Source organism: Tarenaya hassleriana, unplaced genomic scaffold (assembly GCF_000463585.1).
Source record: "Tarenaya hassleriana unplaced genomic scaffold, ASM46358v1 Cleome8, whole genome shotgun sequence".
In the NCBI taxonomy this organism is placed as follows: Eukaryota; Viridiplantae; Streptophyta; class Magnoliopsida; order Brassicales; family Cleomaceae; genus Tarenaya; species Tarenaya hassleriana.
Window position 1 is genome coordinate 3089328 of NW_010970490.1, and position 23326 is coordinate 3112653.

Here is a 23326-nt window from a genome sequence, read left to right on the forward strand (position 1 = left end):
CTCTCCTCGCACTCAGTCGTCCAGTCAAACCTGACGTTCTTCCCAGCCATCGCCGCGAGTGGACGCCAGAGGAAGCCTAGATTGGCGGTAGTGAGGCTGAAGGCGAAGAGTTTGCCGGCGGTTCAGAGGAAAGTGCAGGTTCTCGGGCGGTTGGTCCCCGGTTGCCGGAAACAGCCGTTGCCGGTCATTCTGGAAGAAGCGACTGATTACATACAGGCACTGGAGATGCAAATCCGAGCTATGAGTACTCTTGCGGAGCTCCTCTCCGGCTCGGCTCCTCCGCCGAGCTGATGAGGGTAGAAGCGTCATTTTGTTACAATTCCTCTGTTATATATATATATATACAGTGTTTCTGTTGAATAATCTCTCTGCAATTCTCTCTCTATATACACACACATACATATATATATATATAATGCTAATTTGCACGAGAATAATTTAAATACTTGGAAATTAACTCCGTTTTTAGGGATGGTGAGTATTCGTGTTAATTCATATCCAAAGATACACAATAAATTGAACATATAATGTTGAGTTATTCGTTTCGCCCCAAATCTAAGGTTTATACAACTTGTCGACTATACATACATACATATATATATATATGCATGATTGTAATTTTCCACCTCAGCAAAAAACTATTTAAACGTATATAAAAGAACTTGGAAAATTCAGTGCCAATACAAAAAGATGTACGGTCATCATTCAATGTACTTCCTTTTGTCTCCTCTTGTCTATTACTGATGATATAAAATCTAACAATGGATGTCAATATATCTGTAGTGAATATAATACATACCAAAATGGATAGACGTATCTTTCTTAGATTTTCACCCAATGCAAAAAAACTTGGGTATATTTCGATATTTTAAATATAATAATCTTCTGTAATTTTTTGTACTTTTATTAGATATATTGACCAATTATTTTATTTCTATTCAAAATATAATTATTGGTTTCCGATGATTTGGTCTGTTTTTTTTTTGTATCATTTGTTATTCTGTTTGATTCTTATATCTAATTTTTTCTTGGCTTTTTTATATTTAAATATTATCATAATTGTTTTTACATCTTTTATATTTAATAAATTAATCTTGATTCATTTCGCTTCTTTTCCGATATTTGAGTTCTCTTCAGTCTTCACTTGACATATCCATTTTTCTTCGAATTGCTTCGGAAATGTGAATCAAAATTTCATAATAATAAATTAAAGAAAAAACACACAAACACATTAATATATTTACTAGAGTGAATTTCTGACTTTAAATAATTTATTTTCACGAGAGAAAATGCTAATAAATGTGGAAATGGATTTGAAGTGATTGGTGAAAGAGCGAAAGAAATATATAAAGCAATGAACATTGACGAGATACATCTGTCACTCAATCATCTCTTGGCTTTATTGTCCCCCCTCACACCCCAATCACCATGAAATTAATTTTATTTATATATGTATAAATGATACAATGAAAAAATTCAGATAAAATTATTTTTTTCCAATAATAGATCATCATTTGTAATTTTTCACAATTATCTAATATATATATATATATTATCTATGTTTACACCAAAAATATAGTTAACAGGTTTCGTCTCAAGCTGGCTAGGCTTTCCATCATCAAATATAATTGCGAAAATTATTATTACTATTATTATTATGGTCTTTTAACATTTTTCATCATATGATTAATTACGTAAAAAATTAAAATTTACACTAATTGTGGAAAAGGATCTATAGATAGAATTATCAAATCTACAAACAGAGATATGGGGATAAATCACAAAGATTGTGTTAAGACACAAATGAAAAAACATATCTATCATTGGAAAAAAGTGGTTTGGTGTGTGTCCCTATATATATTTGGTCCCAACTTATACCATCGTTTCGTTTCCTTCGATGTTATTTATACAAAAAATTACATAATTGAGTGAATTAAAATGGCAGAATATTATTATTCGTAAATTGTAACCATTGTCAATTGCTTCGATATCTTTCATTCTAAATGGAAACATATTGATACAAAAAGATGATGATATAATTAAATAAATTGAAATGGCATTGCTTGTGACTTAGACGTTTGATTGATTTATAGCCACTAGAATTAGTGCGTACGTGTAGCTTGTTAATTATCCAATCGTCTTTTGGCCCATATCTATCCATGGATTCCCCAAGGCACTTGCCAATTTTTCTTATTCCGAATAACCATTTTTAAAATACTAATATTGATATATATATATATATAATATGGTTTTAAAATTATGAAGAATTTTTTTTTTGATAATCCGGAAGTTCACCAGGTCTTTGGTCCGACTACATCTCCCAGAGGACCGAGGAAGCCCATGTGAATTCCCTTCCCCACGCATGGATTTGAACCCAGGATGAGAGCATGCTTTGAATGTTCTCTCACACTAGGCCACCCAAGCTTGGGTAATTATGAAGAAACATATTTGTTATATTTAAGCTGATTTTTATATATTTTTATTTGCATTCTTTGGAATAGGTAACAAGTGTTCTGTTGGGACAAGTTATGTAGGTAAAGAGCCTTTGAGGTTCATATCGACCAATTGAATATAAGGTGGCGGATTTTGACTAATGAAACAAATGGACCATCCTACTATTTACGTATAATGGAATTTGATTTAACATTTGGTAATTCATAAATTTTTAATTAAAATAAATATGTCATATTATAATATAATTTTAAAATAAACTCTTTTTAGTGAAAACAGAGTTTAAATAGAAATAAAAATTTTACAAAAACTAAATCGAATACTTTTTAAATAAATACTTATTACTTCTAATAAAAAATGAAAATATAAAATCGAATAAATATATATATATATTTATATTTACAAAAAATGAATATAAATAATCGAGTAATAATATAAAAAAACTAAAAATATCAGTGAGTGATTAATCTTTACGAGAAGTAAAATGATTTTTTTATAATTCGAAAATTTATCAGATTTTCGATCCAAATATCTCTATCAGAAATTGAGAAGAAATACCATGGAATTAACGATCTTACGCCGCCCATACAAAGGGATTAACACCCTTCGGCCAATATGATTTATATAATATAAAATCACATTTACAATAAAATATTTGGTATACATTTAAATCACCAAAAGGGGATTAACCCGACACTCAATACTTTAATCAGAATATATAGTGTCGATACAACATTACCCGGCCAAATATCTACCATGCATATCTTGGTTTTTTTTATTTTATTTCCCTCCTTCAAAACCCTAATTGGTATGGACATTATCCTCTACTTGTTTTCCTTTTAAAAAAAATCTAATTAATAATTAATAAACAGTTTTAATGAAACAATTGTTTTTGTATGCGGGAAGAACATTGGGAACACAACAAAACGCCAAGAAAGAAAACGACACGCAATATTTAAAAAGTTTCAAAAAATAAAACGCAAAAAAGTCGCCTAAAAGTTCATCTAAGCACATGGGACTGACCACCATGTCTTGTCCAAATGTCCGAGAGATACTTTATTATATAAACGAAAATATCATGATTTATTTATTCCTTAAAGAGGGAACAAAAAAGTTTTAAGATGATTGAATTATTGAGGTTCAGATATTAATAAAAAAATTGGGGTTGGATTTTCTATACATTAAATTTCAGAATGAAAATCACAATAAAATAAAGTTTGAGTATTCTTCTTAAATATATCAACAAATCAAATCAAACAAATACATTAAAAACAATATAAATCAAAATAAATCGGACCATATAAGGAAAAAAATGGTCCACCCGTTGGTTTCTGACTTCATAATTAGTTTGGATTTTGGTTCAAAATACTCGGTTATAAAAAAAATGCTCCAACCAAATTAAAATCATTGCTTGACTAAACACACCAAATTATTGTAATATGTGTAAAAACAATCTTTCAAACGAGATAATGTTTCATTATATATTGTAACATATTTATAATTTTTTTTTTCAAAACGATACTCATTAATTAAATTGTATATATTATTTAATTTAAAAATTAAATAACTATGTTTTGTCGAGTGATTAAATAGCCATATAAATGAATTATTATATAGATAAATGTATGGTGAATTTATTAGAAATAACCATTTTGGCAAAAAAAAAATACACTGGACAACATGGGTATCATGCATAATGGGCCGTTGTACCCAATTAATCCATTTCACAAAAAGCCCATAATGATGGCATTTCATGTCCCCCGATAATGAGCCTCATTTAACTAATGAATCAGCCCACAAGCCCATTGAAAATAGGAGCCCTTTAACGACGTCGTTTCTCTTATCATAAGACGTCGTCGTTTCATGGAGCTCTCGTACGTCAGAGCAACCCATTCCGTCGTCGGGGTCGGGCGATTTAGAAATCGAGAAAAAAACCCATACAGCTCCCGAATTCGCAGTGGAGAAACCCTGAATCCCGACAAAAGGTACCTGAGATTCAGATTCGATCTTGCATTTCAGGTGTCGGAAATGGCGTCGTCTTGTTCGAGCGTTAGCGGTGGAGATTTGACGGAGCGACGAGGGATTCCGGCCGCCAAATTCATCGAAGCCGTCGAGACTTACCTCTCTCAGTCCGGTCTTGATGCAAACTCTGCTCTTGCCTTCCTTCAGGAGAGGTTCTCTCTCTCTCCCTCTCTCTCTCTGTCGGCGTCTGTAAGTGTGTGTTCGTGGAGCTGTTTGCTTCAGAGTTGATCGTAGGCAGGTTTTTAATCCATTGCATTAGTTTAGTCATTGAAGAAATCGAATTTCGTGAGTTGGGATTTTACCGTTTGATCTTGATTTAGGTTCTTTCACTTTCATTCCGTAAATATAACGAGATGGTTTGAATTGAATTGAACATCTGTCGTGGAATCGTAAATTTAGGCTTCAGCAATATAAGGTGGTAGAGATGAAGCTTCTCGCCCAACAAAGAGATCTTCAGGTGCTGTTCCCTTTTCTGGCTACACTTTCCTTACACATCAGACCCATTTGTTTTCCGATTCTCTGTAAAGTATGTATGATGAACTGAGATGTGGGACTCTCACACTTGTATAGATAGCCTCATGCATTTCTTGTGTTTGGATGGTTGTAAATATGCTTCTTTTTTTAACCTTAAAATCTTGATTAACATTCTGTTCTGTTCCTGTGGCAATCAGGCTAAAATCCCGGATATTGGGAAGTGCTTCGATGCCGTTTCCACGTTACAAGCAAGTATGGGTACTGGTGAGGTTCGTCGTTGTTCATTTTGAATCGATCTTTTTAAAACGCTCTATACTTTGATAAGTCGTATTATTTGGATGAGTCTTGTACTGTAATTGTTGAAATTCGCTGATCATGTATTCTTGAGGCCTTCAAACTGCTATATTTAGATCGAATGCCACATTTACTACTTTCTCAGATGCTCTGACCGTTGCTTGACAAGAGGTAAAAATCAGGTCGAGTTTTGTCTTGCTCAATCAATGTTTGTATATGTAGACTATAAAGGATGCCAATTTGCATTCTTCTGGGCCTCAACTAGAGTACTCTCTAGCTTCTCACCTTAGTTATAATTTCACTCTCTTATGGATATCGGTAGTAATGCTCACAGTTGAGTTATATTTAGAAGATTAAGGACAGTTCGTAGCGTACCCATGAACTGTGAAAGATCGTGTTATCCGCTTCTTTATGCCCCATAGGCTAATGCCGATGACTCTCATACATGTCTCTTTTGGCTATGTTATCTTTTGCTTATAGAGATGGGGATTTTTTTCCCCTGATTTCGATTAGAAAATCAGGCTGATATTAAAGCTGAATCATGAAAGTTAAACTCAATGGTTATTTAGTTCATTATAACTGGGAAATGAGGGGTCATTAAGTCATGGTGATGACCACAGAACATGTTGTGTAAGGGAACATGGTTCTCTCTCGCAGTGGAAGAATCAGCTGACACATATTATCGTGTGTTTATACTAACAATATTTCATCTTTTTTCCCTATGGAACTTGCTTTGCTGTAAAGACACCAGGTTTTCTATGGCATGACAATGTTCGATCATTTTTGTATGGAATTTTTACTTATGGTGCAGGCCCTTATTGCTGATTTTGAAGTGTCTGAAGGCATATATTCACGGGCTCATATCGAAGATTCAGACTCGGTCTGTTTGTGGCTGGGAGCAAATGTCATGCTCGAATACTCACGTGAAGAGGTACCAACGCTCTGACAAATGTATTCCCTTGGGCGCTTCTAATTTCTTGCACCCAATGACCCAACATTAATTTCTTGAAATCTTTCCTTGTTTTGTCATGAAGGCCACGGCTCTCTTGGAAAAGAATCTGGAAAATGCTAAAGCCAGTCTGGAGGTTCTTGTAGGAGATTTACAGTTCTTGAGGGATCAAGTCACGATTACTCAGGTGAATTCATTTTTTTTTTACTTTTAACCGAACCTCTGCCCGGTTTCACCTACGAGGACAAACTTTGCGAAAATGCACGAAAGAGGAACCAGAATCCGAATCTGAAGACCACCCATAATTCTAATCCGTATGAAGTTTGAGATTTTACAAGGTTCAGCAAATGCTAAGATGCAGAATGATGGATCGTCGGGTTAAATTCTGACTTTTTTCGGGATGAACAGGTGACGATTGCCCGTGTTTATAACTGGGATGTTCATCATCGGAGGCTTAAACAAGCTCCTGCTGTGGCTACAGACTCGTGAAGAACACTTTCAGATTGTTTACTCCATGGCATAGGCAGAGGTATTACAAATCTTTGTACCAAAAAACCAGTGCCCTAACTCCTTTTTGTTTGTAATTTTTGTTTCTTTGTTGTCTGATTGAAATTTTGTTGTTACTACCCAATGATACAACACTTTGTTTTTTATAATCTTTCTTCTGCTTTTGCATATTATCTGGAATTATGGAGAGTTGCTGTTGGATTTTCTGTGTGTTGTCTGGTTATTGAAAGAAGTTGTTTTTTTTTTTTTTACAAATGAGTTTAAATTTACTTGGTATACTAAAAAAGAAAATATTTTTTTTAATCGTTAGGGCTTTGATTAATTGATTTGCACACAGTAGAACGGGCCATCAACATTAAAGTGACGGTCCTAATCCTCTTTACATATTGTCTTTTCAATTTCTCTTTTTCATCCAAAAAGTCCAAAACATATATTTTCTAACTTTGATCAACAACAATCTTTATACCGAATCTTGAATTTTAAGTTTATCCCCTCTTTCTTTTTACTTTCATGATATCACACGCACACACACGTATGCGTGTATATATATATATATATATTAATATAATATTGTTTTAGTGTTTAGGGTTTTTCCTTGATAATGACATGCAAACGCATTTAAAAGTGAAGAACTATTGTGTCTACCATCGGGTGTACGTGGATATAAATTTCCAGCTTTCCGCCTTGGGTATTTGAATTTTCAATTTCTAAGAAATTAATTAAAATTTCGTCGGAAGTTTTCGTTATTATTGGTTTTGAAGTTTGAGTTTTTAATCCACAAAAGGCCATTTCATGTACCACGACAATTTTCAGTTACTAAGTTAATCTTATGGTACTTATTGAGTTACGACTATGGGTTTTGTGGAATTTATTGAGTTACTCTATTTGTTACATAGATTATTTTTAAATCACGTATATGTATTGCCTTTGATCAAATTATCTTATATGTATTCGTGTATGGGATTATTTAAATTTAAAAACATTCGAAAATGATTTCTTGATAATACCACCGATCTATATATACACCAATATGCTTTGGAGTTACACATACGCACATTATACACAAAAACGTATTTGACCGGGACAAACATTTCCGTGGTACCACAACAAAATAAATTCGGAGGAAATATACAGAACATGCATACGCTTATATGTCCTTTTATCTACATATGTACTGCATGTTATTTAACGTCCAAAAGGTAAACACGCACACACACACATATCTATATATACACACATATCAAAATGAAGTATGCAAAGGTATTTATATCACATACTCTAATACTCTATTCAGATCAATAATTTACATTTTTTTCATTATATCGTTAATACTCCAATAATAAAATTTTTAAATCCATCCATATATATATATATATATATATGTATATCAAAGAAGGTGGTGACATTGAAGATGGAAATGGATGTACATACATAAATATAGCTTTTAAAGAGTTTCCATGATTAGTTAGACATGGTCTATAGACACAGACAGATATCATATACGTCACGATAACTCGAGTATGCATGTACATATATACATACGCGCATACATATACATGCATATATGTATACACATGTATATGTAAGGATGATAATACATAAAATATTGAAATGAAATAAAGTAAGAAGAGAGACGTGCACGGCAAACGAGGGGGTTCTCTTTCGCAGGTGTCCCCCTCGTGGAGTTAAAAGTTGGTTTGTCCGTATTTGTCAAAAACAACGCGTTTTAGGGTTTAGCGTTACACATTTATTAATCATGCCCTCGTTGACTTTGACTTTTTCTTCCCTCAACGACAACCATCCGCATTTCATTATATATGTATATATATGTGTATGTTACGGTGTACTAAATTAATATTCATGATTTTTCTCAATATTAATTCTAATAATAAAAAATGACCCCGTTCTTTATTTTTACAGAATTATTGCAATTAAACTAATGTTCTACATATTTTGATCGTATTATTGGTGTTTTAATACTAATTTTTAGATATATTTTTACATGCAGATTTAAATAAAAGTACTTGATGTAGTTTATTTAAAAAGCAGTGAGGCCACAATCAACGGTGGATGTTTTCATTCGATAAAAACATCATTTCAAGTCAACATGTTAGTTTTGGGTCATGCCCTCAATATTCTTCCTTCTAATATTTAATGCTAAGTAATTAATTAATCTTATTTTCTTTTTTATTTATTTTGGCGCAAAACCATCTTAAATATACACATATAAATACATATGCTAAATGATAGTGATCCCAAATTCAAATCAAAGTTTATTAGACCGCAACTTGAATATTGAGATCTTTTGAATAAAATACCTATAATACACTTTACAAAAGAAATATAATAATTTTTTTATCATACTAATCATATAATTTAATATTTCAATTTTATTTCAACGTGGAAATTTTAAAATATAATATCAGACCTTTTTTACATCATGTAAATCAGTAACATTATTTTAACTGAAATCATTTTGATTTTTTTTTTTGTAATATCACTTTTTTATAGCCATACCATGCGATACACCAAATTGCATATTGAAGAATGAAAACTGAGATATGGATTTTAGGTTATTATTATCATTGTTCAGAAGTTATAGAAATGTCAATGGTAACAGCACTCATTGTGATTTTAATCATTTAAATAAAAGAATTACTATCTTTTTTAAAATATAGAAATTAAAGATTTTCTTGCAAAAGATTTGAAATTCCATAAGTAGAAGTGAAAGTGTGTAAAGGATGTAAGATGAACTAATCGGATATGAAAATGAGAGGAGAAAGCACTTTAATTTCTTATAAGTAATTAACTTGTGCATGACCAAAATTTATACATGAGCTTAGATGCACGTGCTTCTATCTACATACGGACGAATCTATAACATTAGTCTTAATTATTTAAATCAATTTATACAAAACTAAAAATTTGTTACTAACTTCATATACATATATATACATATATATATATATATATATATTCCAATAAAATCGTATGTTGAACAAAATGGTGGTCAATAGCTTTGACTTTTGACCACTGCTTAGCTTTCATATCCATCCCATGTATGCCCAATATTATAAATTCATATTCGTCTATTTGTTTGTAATCTAATATCATTGCACACAAAATAATTATGGTATCGCGTTAGCTAGAGAAGACTTTTGTGGTTTTTGGCCCGTACAACATGTTTGGTAAATCTTTTTGTAAATGTAACTCTTCGGATATTAATATAACAAATCACATTTATACCAATATATATATATATATATATATATATATATATATATACGCACACAAGCTTGACCGATCTCTGACCTCATCTATGTGTGTGTCTGTATACATTAATATGCAAAATTATATGTCGACATGAATACGCAGTTATTTATTTAGCCAATATGGATATATATATACACGCTTTCTTTATTGACCAACAAATATATGTCTACCATGATCGATTCTTACAAATTCACTTCTGATCTTATTGTGCGCTCACACTCTCACACACACACACACACACATATATATATATATATATGTGTACATATATATATGTGTGTGTATCGAATACATTAGATCCGAGACATTGTCGTGGTTACGGTATTTTTATTTGCAAATTGAAACTTGAAATTTGGAAATTACCGAAAGGATATATTTAAATAAAGATCGAAGTTTTTTTTGTTAAAAAAAATAAAGGCTTTGAATGGTATTGGTTTTTATTTTGGGTTTTTGGTTTTTGGTTTTTTGGATTCTGAAAGTTTATAAATCTAAAAAAAGTGGCTTTTAGTTTTTAATTGATTTTTTTTCATAAAGTAGATTTCCGGGTTTTTAAGAAAACCAAATTTCAAAAAAATTAATTGTCGGTTTTTTCACTTTTTGAAATCCAAAAACTCCGAAAACCACCTCTCATTCAACACCAAAGATCGAAGTTACAACAGTATGGACATACATCCTTTTTGTTTGCGGCTGTTTAAACGGTTAAACCTAGAACTGGTCGATGACACATATATATATATACATATATATATATATATATATGTATATATGTACATGGATGATTTGTCCAAATACAAATATGAAAAAATCAAAATAGAATAATCTAATTATGTAGTATATAAAAGAATTCCTATTATCAAATATAAATGTAACAGTTTAGTAATTTTTTAGGGGGAAAAAAGAGAGAAGAAGAATCGCTTGTGTAAGAAGCAACCGACATGGTGAAGGGAAAACCCCAATAAAACCGCGTAAAAGCACACGTGCTTTGACAGCCTTATCCCTACGAGAAATATCAGCTGTCAGATCTGACACGTGTCATGCTAATGGCTCTTGGATTGACAGTAACAGTATCCCGCTTCGTGTATCTCCACAAAGGCTTTTGTCCGGAGAAAAAGCATGCAATAATACCCAATAAAAACCAACTTTTTATTTTGTGCCTTTAAAGCACATAAAGATACCACCAAATCCCAAAAAAAAAAAAAAAAAAGAGTATCGGCTGTGGAATTTTTTTTTAAGAGACAAAAACACAAACATTTAGATTTTAAAATAATTGGAAATTTAAAAAATTATTTGATGATTTAAAGCGAGATTTTTTTTTAAATAGTTGTTTGGAATATATAAAAATAGAAGCGTCCAAACAGTATTTTTCCCAAATAATTTTGTAACAATTATCATCATAACTTCATGATTTTGTAACATTGATTTCTAGGGCTATTTGTATTTGTTATGATCTCATGTTGGGGATAATATTACTATTTACTTCCGAGGTAATATTACTATTAGTCACTAATTATCTAATTATCTTAACAATTAGGATAAAAAATTAAATAAATAAAAATGTCAGAAGATCACCCAATAGGTAATAGACTTCCTACTAAATTAATTTCACAACTCCAATAAGATTTAAAAGATATTTTCCCCTCTTTAATCAAAATTTTATATTACAATTCTATTATAAATATCATTTCATTATATTATTTAAAAGGAAATATTCAATAAAATATCCAAATTTATCAATTTTTACAAAATAAAATCTAAACTTTTTTTTTGTCGAATAAAATCTCAATTTTATAACAGTTATCATTTTTAAACTCATCACTAACGTGACGTATCGATAACGTGACATATGAATTATGACATGTCAAATATGGTAAAAGTGTTGGCTTATCACATACGATATTGGTAATATTTAGATATAAAAATGATAACAATTATAAATTCAGATTTATTTTCTATTGAAAAATAAAATTAGGGTTTTATTTGATAAAAATAAAGTTTATATTTTGTTTTGTGAAAGATTGAAAAAAATAGATATTTTTTGGGATTTTTTCTATTTAAAATAACATAATATTAATAATTAGCATATTTAAGGATGAATGAATCGTCATACTAATTATGAGCACGATTATGCAATGTGCTTCTTATGCTATCGAGAATGAAGGAAAATGCTAATATGGGTTCTCAAAAATAAATTTAAATTTGATATGCTTTGATATGTATAGAACATATATTTTATTGAAAAGCTAATAAAATAAAATAAAATCCACGAAGCTTTTACGCTATTTTCTTTAAGAGTTCAAACATTGATAGTTAGATCATAGCTTACACCTTGCGCAGAATTAAAATTGCCTTCGACTTGATGTAAGATTCTTACTTATAGATGAACATTTTGATTTGACATACAGAATCAACTCACAATTAATGAATGAGATTTAGTGGCATCCGATTTTAAAACTATTTAAAACCAACTTGATATATGATTATTTTAACAAATTTAAATAATTTGTAACAGAAACACCATTGAACCTAAATAATATATAAAAATTGAAATTTGATATAAAAATAGAATAGATATAAATTTTCAAATTTTTAAAAAATCTAAAAAATGAATTAATCAAAGAAACGCGAAATATTCATCCTAATATATATATATATATATATATAGCGACAGTGATGCAATAAATAGCGAAGTTGTTGAAGAAGGATGACTTGTCGGAAAAGCAGGAAACTCATTGCTGACGTATGCTTTGAGTCAGCTTATTTTTAGAAGCTTCTCCTTGACGCGTTTTACGATTTTTCACTCTTCAATTATTTATTCCCTCTTTTTACCAAAAAAATTATCCAGCTTATTAATTATTTCTTTAATCTGCTGTCCATTTCGTGAAAGTCAGTGTTCACCCTGTTTTTCATTGGATTTCCCGTAACCTTTTTTTTTTTCATTCTTCATGGGAAATACGTATTTTTAATAAAATAATCGGATTTTTAAAATTACAGACATGAATTTATAAATAAAATTAATGTAATTGTTAATTTCACTTGAATTACAATAAATTTAAAAAAAATAATAATAACAATGTCACAGTCTATCTCTATTCCTTCTATTTTTGTTTTAAAACGCGTATTCAAACTTGAGCTCGATAACAACGGCTAAAATAGTGTTTCATGCAAGTGTATATAATTTTAAAAAATATATATATAATATTTATGGTACAAAACGCGTGATATTATCGACAATGACACAAGATACAGTAAATATAAAATATGATGTGAAATTGTAACCATAGAGATTAGCATGATATTATAATCATCATTACAAGCGGTCCACAAATAATTTAATTAAACGATGGGTTTTTTGGCACGTAATTAATTATTGGCCAGGAAGAACCAAACGTTACTGTAAAACTGTAATATGAAAAGACGTTCAAGTCAAACCATAATTAGGCGAAATGTAAATTTATGTGTCAGACTCAAATATTATTATCTTTTCGTTAATAATTGATATTTTATTCGAATATATATATATATATAATGCAAAAAGGCAAGTTGCCGTTAAAAGTTAAATCAGGAAAAGCCGCGAATAGGATTGAGAAAAATAAAATTAATTATTAAAAAAATGGTAGCAGTAATCACATGCGGCAGACCCACAACTTTTAGCTTCCCACGTGTCTTCCCTCACGCGCCCCTCCTCGTATCGTATCCATAGACTACCGGCTAAACCGGTTCTTCTCCGCAGATATATACATATATGTATGTATGTATGTTTATAATATTTATACATATACATATATGTATGTATGTATGTATGTATGTATAATATTTATACATGGGCTACGCAAACATAATGTGTGTGTATATATATGTATACATATGGTAATAAAAAAAAATGGTCAATTAAAATGAATTTCCGCTCCATGTTTTGTGAAAATTGAGTGCGTACGCGATAAGATTTTTGGTGAAGTTTCTTAATCATGGATTCATTGTTATAAAACAGTTAACGCTTACATTTTTTTATATAAAAGCTATGATTTAATTAATACAATATGAATCCGTTATATATATATATGATTTAATATTCTTTATAAATTTAGTCAGGGTATTTTTTATAAAAAAAAAAATCTATGATACACTATATATAAGGACTTAATGATGCAATATTAAAACATTTAGATATGAAAAAAACAGTGTGAATTTAATTAGAAAATTTTACATGATATATTGGGAATGTTTCCAAAACAAATGAGTACAATAGAAAATAAAATTATAAAGATGATATTGTTGAGAAGCTTGAATAAGTTTTCTCTTTTAGCATGCAAATATACAGTGGGTAAAAGAATTAAGTAAATATATGAATTACATACTAAAATTTCTATTGTATTGTTTTTATTTTTATTTTTAATTTGTACATTAATCTTGTAGCAAAAAATATTTTGTAATTGAACAAATGGAGGAATGTTTTCACGACATGAAAGATCAATAATTTCTTAAAATAATAAAGAAATTAGAAAAGATTTTGTATGTGACAAAAATATATAAATTTTATTGTTATATAATTATTTATTTCACAAAAAAATATAATCTATGATTTTAAATATATAAAACAATCTATAATTTTTATATTAAAATTTAAAATTCTATTAAAAATATAATTGCTGAATAGATGATTCAAACTAAATAGAAAACATAAATGTAAACCGAAATGTCCATAATTTATATTTTTAAAATAAAAATGTAAATTAGAAGAAATGGAAAAAGCAATATACCGTTGGGTGGAAAGTTAGGGGACGAGACGAAGGCAAAGGGACTCAATCATTTAATGTCTCGGCAGGGGACGGCACCGTCCCCGTCGACCCTCACCCGTCCGTACCGCTCTCTTTACCGGTATTTGCCGGTCCCGGTCTCTCCTTCTTTCTCTCTCATTTTTTCCATGACCATTTCCGTTTATTCAACCAAAACCGATTTTTTTTTTAAAACCAGAATAACATAAAATTACATTTGCCGATATAAAATATGAACGACAAAAATGTTCTCAAACCAAAAAAAATCGAATCTAATTTTTAAACAAATATTTTTATTAGCAAAAATTGAATCTGAACACAAAACTAAAACGAATACAAAATAATAATAAAATAATCGAGCCGAATCTAAATCAAAATTTTACATAGGGGCCTTAGACGCGTAAGATAAGATAAATAATTTTAAAAAGATATATCTAAAAAAAATCAAATGGGAAACCTCCCAAATCCAAGCTGTTTCCCAGTAAGAACCCAAAAACCCCATAAAAGTTATATTCACATCTAAAAAAAAAAAAAAAAAAAAAAAACTAGAGAGAGAAGCATCGGTAGAGAGAGAGAGAGAGAGACTCAGACCACAGTCTCTGTCTTCTCTCATGCTTATAATCTCAAAAAACATCAATGACATCTATTTTGCGAGTTTTGAGATGATACATCTATAAAGGACCTCAAAGATTCAATCTTTTTTTTTCTTACATGGAGAAGAAGAGAGAACACGATCATCATCTTCTTCAGGTTCGGCTTCATCGGGAGACCAGTAACAAGAACACAGCGGCGAAGATCGAACATTGCCACGGTCAGATTCAGACAGCGCAACCCGCGATCTCGAGCATGGCGAATCTGTTGTACTCTTCGTCGGATCAAGAATTAGCAGCTAGCATGGGCTTGTCGAGCATCTTCTTCGATACGGCATCGTATTCGTATTCGTGTTCCGACGACTTCGTCGTCCACGCTTCTAGCAATTCTAATTCCTTTATGGATTTGCTTCGACAAGATCACCACCACTTTACTCCTTCCTCCTCCTCCTCTTCTTCTTTATTCGATTCTTTCCCTCTCCACAACAACCCTTTTTTTACGGATTTGCCCTCGTATCATCAGCCTCAACCATCTCAGGTCCCGGCAACGGCGGCGGCGGCTTCTCCTGGTTCCACGACGGCGACTGCGGCGGTGGAGTCGTCGGAGGTTCTGAACACTACCGCTCCGGCGTCGCCTAACACATCCTCAGTTTCGTCGTCGTCGAACGAAGCCGGAAATGAGAACAACACTGTGAAAGCTAGTGGTAGCGTTACAGATCAGGAGGAACAAGATCAACAGGAACGGAAAGGGACTAAGCAACAGTGAGTGGATTAATTTAAAACCCTCAATCTTGTTTCTTGATGGTGTATGAAAGTCTTAATTTTTATACGGTTCATTAATTGCAGTATATATATGTATATAATGATTTTGGGGCTGGGTTTGTGTAGGTTAAAGGCGAAGAAGAACAACCAGAAGAAACCGAGGGAACCGAGGTTTGCGTTCCTAACGAAGAGTGACATTGATAACCTCGATGACGGTTACCGGTGGAGAAAGTACGGACAAAAGGCCGTGAAAAACAGCCCTTATCCCAGGTATATATATCTATACACACACATATCCAGCTATATATACTGTGTGTATATATATGTATATTGTGTTAATTATTCAAAATTCTTTCGATAACTCTGCATATATATATATTGAATTGCATTTGCGTATCATGCTCATGTATAAATTTGTCTGTGTGTGTATAACCCTAGCTATTCTGCATGCTTAGAGATAACCTTTACATACATGTATATATACACAGACATGTCATAGATTTTCCATATGTACACACAAAACGCGTCTGCACGTACGTAGGGTCCAACGTTAGAATATTTTTTATTTTATTTTCCTAAGATTTCTGTTTTCTTCCTGGAATTCTGTTGCTTGTGTCGGAAGATCTCGAGATTTCCTCTCAAACGACTAATCAAATAGATTGTGACTCCATTTTCAAAACGAATATATATATATATATATAAATGTTCTTATTTTGTGTCGGAAACTTAATTAACATGTTAAATATAATAACTTATATATCTGATGCAAGCATACAAAACGTATTCTCAAACGGGTTCAAAACATTCTTGAAACTAAACTTTTTGTCGATTTATGAATACATATACGCGATATATGTATATACTCATATCGAATTTGTGTATGTATATAATAATATAGGAGCTATTACCGTTGCACGACAGCGGGTTGCGGCGTGAAGAAGAGGGTAGAGAGATCTTCCGACGATCCTTCCATCGTCATGACGACCTACGAAGGCCAACACACCCACCCTTTCCCCATCACGCCACGTGGACACATCGGCATCCTGATGTCACCTTCCGACATCACCGCCACGTCATCCTTTGCGGCTCCACAGCCTCGGTGCTTGCTGACTCAGCAGCAAGCGCAGCAGCTTATGCTGCAGCCGTACATGTACAGTAGCAGAAGCTCTGCTGATCATCACAGTGGCGTTTTCGTAAATACGGGCTCCGTGTTCAATTTAGGAGAAGAGAAAGCTTCTTCTTCTTCTTCGTTAAGAGATCATGGATTGCTTCAAGATATCATTCCGTCTCATATCAGATCGGATAGTAACCAAAGGAAAGAAGAGGAGAAGAAATCATGAAAAATGTTCTTTTATATGGTGGTACGTATATATATATATATGCTCCTCAAACCCTTGTTTTTTTTTTCACGGGCCTAATTAATTTATATTTTGAACCTTTTGAATCTCTTTTCGTAGGAGTTTCTTTCATTAACTTTATAGTTTTTCTTTTATCATTTACCTTCAATTGTTGAACCGGCGGACTATTTTGGGAGATTTGTATTATATGTAACATATTTAAATATTTTTGTTAAGTTAATCGACGTATGCATGGTTCTTTAAAGATTGTTGGGATCGCCGTCATGATTAGTTTTTTTGCATGCAGAGAGTTATGGAATCATATTTATATATGGATACTCCCCTCGTATGCATATATATATATATATATATATATATTGCTTCGCATGATGATGTGTTCTTTTTCTTGGTCATCATGGTTTTAAAATTTTGGATAGACTTTTTTACGATTAGGGTTTCCCCGGGATAATATATTGCTGTAAACCCTAGAAGCACACCCATGGCTTTTCCCTATATATATATACGCGGTTAAATTTAGATGGAATGCGATTTACCATGGCCAACATGCAAATTGTATAACGCTAGGTAAGAAAAATTATAAATTGCATTTACAATCTTTCCGACCCTATAATTCTTAATTCCTATCTTAATGTTATTAGAAATAGATAGATCCAAACACGTATAAAATATAATAATATCTAAATTCTATACAAACTAAAACGTATGAAATGGGAAAGGGATCATCCCAACTTCAATAACATCCACTATAATCAACTAACAAAATATATAATAATGAATTTGACACTGAAAAGGATAGAATATAAATATTAATATACGGCGTGGGCAAAGAAAAACATGTTAATATGTAGATAAACGATACACTTAAGACTTAATTATATCGATGCATAGTTTTTACTTTAAGTATGCAAAAGAATGAGAAATATGTTACAAATACAACCGATGTATAATATATGAAATAAATAACGCTATTAGTTTTTAAGTATATTTAATTGGTAATCTTTGTTAATTTGACATATAAGATAAAAAAAATGTATATCCACTTAAAAAATACGTAATAAATTTACTATATATATATATATGTTGCATGAACGAAAGCTTCAACTGGGTTTTTTTCTTATTCAGAGAAAGGTGAATCCTAAGGCCAACCATGAAGGGTGAGGCTTAATACATAGGAGAAAACCACAAAAAGGTCGCAGCTTTTTGGTTTTTTCAATGGAAAACTTAGGACACAGAAGAAGAAGAGAAGAGATCTCTAATGGCGGCTCTATACAAAAAAACCCTCTGCACTTTCAGATCTCTAATGGCGGCTTCTCTTACATCAAGAGCTACGTCCTTTTTCACCATTGTCTCTTGCCCTTTTTCTTCCTCTTGCTGCCGTTATTACCAGTACTACTGCTACTTCCAGTGCCGGTTCTCGAAGACGGGCTATCGCTGAAATTATCAAACACACCGGATTGAACTGCGTTCTGCAACCACTCGTAGAACTCTTCCTCGGTCATCGTCTCGTCCACGTTGGCATTCGGCATACGCCTCGGCCCTGAAGAACTTCCTCCCCGGCCGCCGGAATGATGCTTTGAGGTCACACTCGTGTTCACATGGAAGCTCGGCTTGTGAGTGTTCGCCGGACATCTCATTCCCTTCAAGAATTCAGCCAAAAAAACACAAAGGGTCGGAATGTTTTTCCACCGATCTCACTGGTGAGTTCCGTGAAATGGGTAAAAAAGACGGTTTTTCGTTTCTTTCTTTCTTTTACCTGACAGATATACCACTGAGAAGCGTCATATATTTTGCTGTCGGCGCAAACGTAAGCACGAGTTGTATCGATCTGTTGTGTCAAAAAGCAGAGCTTTGTGTAAGAAAGTAGAGTAATGATATGATATCCTTTGAAACTGCCATAGCCATGGACATGGGCATCAATCAATTCAGAATCTTTTTCATTTCCTCGATATTTCTCCTCGGTTCTTTTACGCCTACAAGATCTTTTTGCGGAAAGAAATAGCACGAAAAGAGGTATAATTACCTTCTGAAGCAACCCGAAGAAGACGGGTTGCGAAGATTGTTCAATCCAACCATCTCCGTCTTTCGCTAGGTGAAACTCTTTGCAATCCTTCAACATACAAAACCAGAGGACGAAGAATAAGCTCAGGTTTTGTAGGAGTCATTGCTTTGTGGTTCTCCCAAAAGGCAAGCAAGTTTAAATTTAAAAGAGACCTGACACCATCTTGCCCGAGATTTCGATTTCTTGGTAAGGAACCAGGCATGGAAACCGCCACACTTTTTACAGGCTATCTGTCTCGAATCTATAAAGGCTTCTTCTCCTTCGCCTTCTGAGCGTGCAAATCCCGAGCCAAAGGATCCGTGCCCCCGACTCTCCTGATTCCGGACGATCAATCGAACTTAGCATCTTAAAGAAATTCCTTCAGGCAAACAGCTGAATTTTCGAGAAACTCATGAACAAAACAGCCAGAAGAAAAGTAGACTAACCTTTTGAGAAACGTTCTGAAACCTGCGGAAATAATTCAGTAGCTCTTCCCTCCTCAATTCTTCATCGTATGATTTACGCTTTACAGAATCGAGTAATACCTCGTAAGCGTTCTGAAGCTTCTTAAAAGATTCTGCGGCTTTCTCGTTTCCCATGTTCTTATCGGGATGGACCAGCATCGCCTAGTAAAATAGTTCATAAAAGCTTATCAATTTGACAGTCCCTGTTCGAAAACTAAACGCCCATAAGGCCTTTTCGATGAACATCAAGAAGGTAGATGATTCGGTCTAGAGATATGAAAAAAAAAACACAAACCTTTTTCCTGTACTCTCGCTTGAGATAAGCCACGTCAATGTTCTCAAAACGCGATAATCCCAAGGCCGAGTAGTGATCGGTACAATTCAGCAACCGGGCAACTTCGTCTTCAGATGTTACCTCAGCATCGGTTCCACTAGTTGAGGCGGCTCCTGGCCCACGATCCCCGGGAAATCCTGGGCCATTTTCAAAGGATGAACCGTTGACAGGCTCATTAGGTCCATAACCTGTACTCTGCTGGTTTAAGTTGTTCTTAAGGAAATATATCAGAGCATCGGTTGAGATGAAAGCGAGATTAAAAGCCAAAAGAAGGCCAAGCCATCCAACATAACCCCATGCACTGTAGACTGAATATGTTGCAATGATGAACAGAGCAATGCGTTCACGCCCGAATATGAATGCCAATCCTACATATCGATGACATTGATGATACCGTGTCAGAGAAAACAAACATTATATATCAAAGGTTTTGGTATGAGAACAAACCAGTAATGGCATTATACCTCCAAAGATGATGAATAGTAGCGTTGTCCAAAAACTACCATACAGCCACAGCAAAACCAACCCGAAAACCGCAAGTGAAATCAACCCAACAACAAATCCGAGAAAAACGAGCATTATAACAGTGACAACCTGTGAAGATTCACAGAATGCACAAAAGGGATGAATGAATATAAGCGAACAGCTTAGTATAGGGAGGTAATGGAAAGAGCAAACCAGTTTGAGATAGATAATGCTGTGAGATTCTTACCAAGATCACGAGAAATTTGGTAACACCAACCATGGCAAACACTGAAAGAATACCACACCAGACAATCGAGAAAAAGGATGTCGTCCCCAAGCGGAGGAAGGAATCAAAACCTCGGATTGCACAGTCCAACCAAACCAGAGACAGAAAAAGAATTATGCTCCCAAAGTGCATAAGCCATCTGAATATAACCGGACACACCTTCTGAACCTTTGTTCTAACATGATCACGAGCTCTGAATACGTTAGATTTAAGAGAATCTATCACGGGCCTCTGTCTCTCCATCCACCGAGTCACTTCCCTCGATATGATTGCAGTGCATATCCTCAAGTTCCTTGCCACTGCATTGTATGCTAACTCGAGATTCTCTAACGGGCTGTTTGTACGCAGTATATCGAGCAATGTTCTCATAACTTCTTTCAAGTGTCCAAGACCATAGTTGCCACCAACTGGAATTCCACTTTCTTCGGTAGTAAAATTAGCTTCACTATGAGGTATATCTCCAGCCAAATCGTTTTCCGAAGAGACGGGTTCATCTACTACATTCTTTTCTGTCCTAACAGACACGTCGTCGTTTGTTTCCTCTATGTCTCTCTCCAAGGAATCACAGGCCGGAGTATCGGGCTGTTTATCGTCTGGCAACTGCTCTTTACGGATACTTTTAGACTCACTTGTTTTCCCTTGCCCTTTGGAAGACAGAACTTCAGAATTCTTCTTTCTTTGCTTTGTCTGGCGATCCACTCCGTTCTTCTGATGATTCCCTTTCCGAGCCATGATTAGCTTTATAGAATATCGTTCTCCGGGAGAAGCTAAACCAATCAACTTCTAGCAATCAGGTGAAGCTTTTTTGCTTGTCTCAAACAAAGATATCTTTGTTCTGAGAGAACATTACCTACCACTGCGTCAATGAAACCCGATCAAATCGAATTACAAGATTCATGATATCGATGAATATCTATAATCAAGAGCAGAAACGAGTAAAGTGGAACTCGAGCAAATCGTGGAACGACACCAAACATGCACATTCAGAAAGCTTTAAGGCGTGGGAACATGTACAACTTCGATCAAATCTTTAAACACAAGCAAGCCCTCACATCAAGGTCATCAATTTATGCATGAGAGCAGGAACTTTGCGTTTCATAACGATTCATCACTCAAATGCCAAGGACATAACTAAGAATCAGACATGGCAAATGCCCGGAAAGATCATCAGAGGCAGTAATAACACGAGCAGGACTGCAGAAGAACACGAGACCTATATTCCTTAACCAAACACGATTCTCGAATTTACAAGAAAATTAATCATACTTTGAGACAACCAACGAACCATTCTCAGGAGCAACTAAACAATCTTCAAAGTAATTTAGATAAAACGCAAGAATTAACTCGACGACGAGCACTGTACGCTGGATTGAAGGGAACTTGAGCAAAACTACCCTAAAATCAACAAGAAAAAGCCACAAAGGGAATCAAAACCCAGAAAAAAAATCTCGAATTTGTGGAAGAACCATGACAATCGCAATAACCCAGAAAACAAAAATCCAAGAGAAAATTGGAAAAAGAAGCGAAGGTAAAAAGAAAACCCAGATGGGTACCTCAAAACTCCGAGGCGAAAAGAGCAACAGCTTGGGAAAGGGGCGAATCCATGAACAAGAGTCGATAAAAAAGCTCCGGGAAAAAAAAGAGCCGGAACGATGCCCTAGAGAATCAAATTCCAGCGTTTAACCGATGAACCAATTGGGGATTTGATCAATTTTTGTATTTTTTTTAAATCCATTTTGTATTTGGGAAGTAAATACACACGAGGAGGCAGTGTGTTGTTGTGAAGAGAATGGGGACCGGTCCCTTCACCTCATATCCTGAGGCCTCAAAGTATACGATTCTGTTAGGACAGTGTTTGGTTTCCCCAAACGCAAATAATCGCGTTTTGCAAACGCCATCAGCTGCTTATTCTATTTTCTTGCAAGCAATTTTGTATTTTAGTCAAATTATTAGTATATATAATATAATAATATGTTTTGTTTCATAAAATAATAATAATCACTGGATTTCAACATTGGATGGTAAAACATAATTTCTAAAAAAATTAAAGTTTATTTTTATTACCAAAAAAAAAGATATCATACTTGAAATTTATTATTATCTTTCACAAAAAAAATGTTTAAAATGTTTTTCCTTCTGTAGTGATTATGATCATATATTCATAACTAAAAGCAAATACATCACATAATTTAAGCATGGTCAGACATTTGACAATTCCATAGTTGACTAAACAAAAAGGTTCACCTCTTCCATGGAATTTAAATTTTGACCCACTAGTTTCAGAAAC

At 33.3% G+C, this 23326-nt stretch overlaps 4 protein-coding genes across 5 annotated transcripts in view; 3 read left to right on the forward strand and 1 right to left on the reverse strand.

The window, feature by feature from the left end:
* Window positions 1–379, forward strand: part of LOC104802707 (transcription factor bHLH148-like) — a 1272-nt gene extending 893 nt beyond the window's left edge. Inside the window, exon 2 of the mRNA XM_010526435.2 lies at window positions 44–379. Coding sequence (XP_010524737.1) covers window positions 44–291 — 248 coding nt within the window. The 3' untranslated portion in view covers window positions 292–379. The remainder of the gene's footprint in view (window positions 1–43) is intronic.
* Window positions 380–4329: 3950 nt separating this feature from the next.
* LOC104802708 (probable prefoldin subunit 3) lies at window positions 4330–6903 on the forward strand. 2 transcript variants are annotated; one of them, XM_010526436.1, is made up of 6 exons: window positions 4332–4625; window positions 4873–4930; window positions 5145–5216; window positions 6053–6172; window positions 6276–6377; window positions 6599–6903. In XM_010526436.1, exons 1-6 carry the CDS (start codon window positions 4480–4482, stop codon window positions 6677–6679), a joined length of 579 nt encoding a protein of 192 aa, XP_010524738.1. In that variant the 5' UTR covers window positions 4332–4479; the 3' UTR covers window positions 6680–6903. The 2 variants fall into 2 exon arrangements, with proteins under 2 accessions (XP_010524739.1, XP_010524738.1); XM_010526437.2 differs by lacking the exon at window positions 4873–4930 and having other exon boundaries at window positions 4330–4625; window positions 5145–5211.
* Window positions 6904–15275: 8372 nt separating this feature from the next.
* LOC104802709 (probable WRKY transcription factor 48) lies at window positions 15276–17680 on the forward strand. The gene is made up of 3 exons (XM_010526438.1): window positions 15276–16094; window positions 16221–16364; window positions 16993–17680. The coding sequence occupies exons 1-3, from the start codon at window positions 15454–15456 to the stop codon at window positions 17432–17434; spliced, it is 1227 nt and encodes a 408-aa protein (XP_010524740.1). The 5' UTR covers window positions 15276–15453; the 3' UTR covers window positions 17435–17680.
* Window positions 17681–18542: 862 nt separating this feature from the next.
* LOC104802710 lies at window positions 18543–22831 on the reverse strand. Its single transcript, XM_010526439.2, has 9 exons — window positions 22593–22831; window positions 21001–21895; window positions 20753–20882; window positions 20250–20656; window positions 19937–20116; window positions 19664–19825; window positions 19473–19559; window positions 19206–19277; window positions 18543–19089 (listed from the first exon to the last, which is right to left on the reverse strand). Exons 2-9 carry the CDS (start codon window positions 21769–21771, stop codon window positions 18790–18792), a joined length of 2109 nt encoding a protein of 702 aa, XP_010524741.1. The 5' UTR covers window positions 21772–21895; window positions 22593–22831; the 3' UTR covers window positions 18543–18789.
* Window positions 22832–23326: the final 495 nt, after the last annotated feature.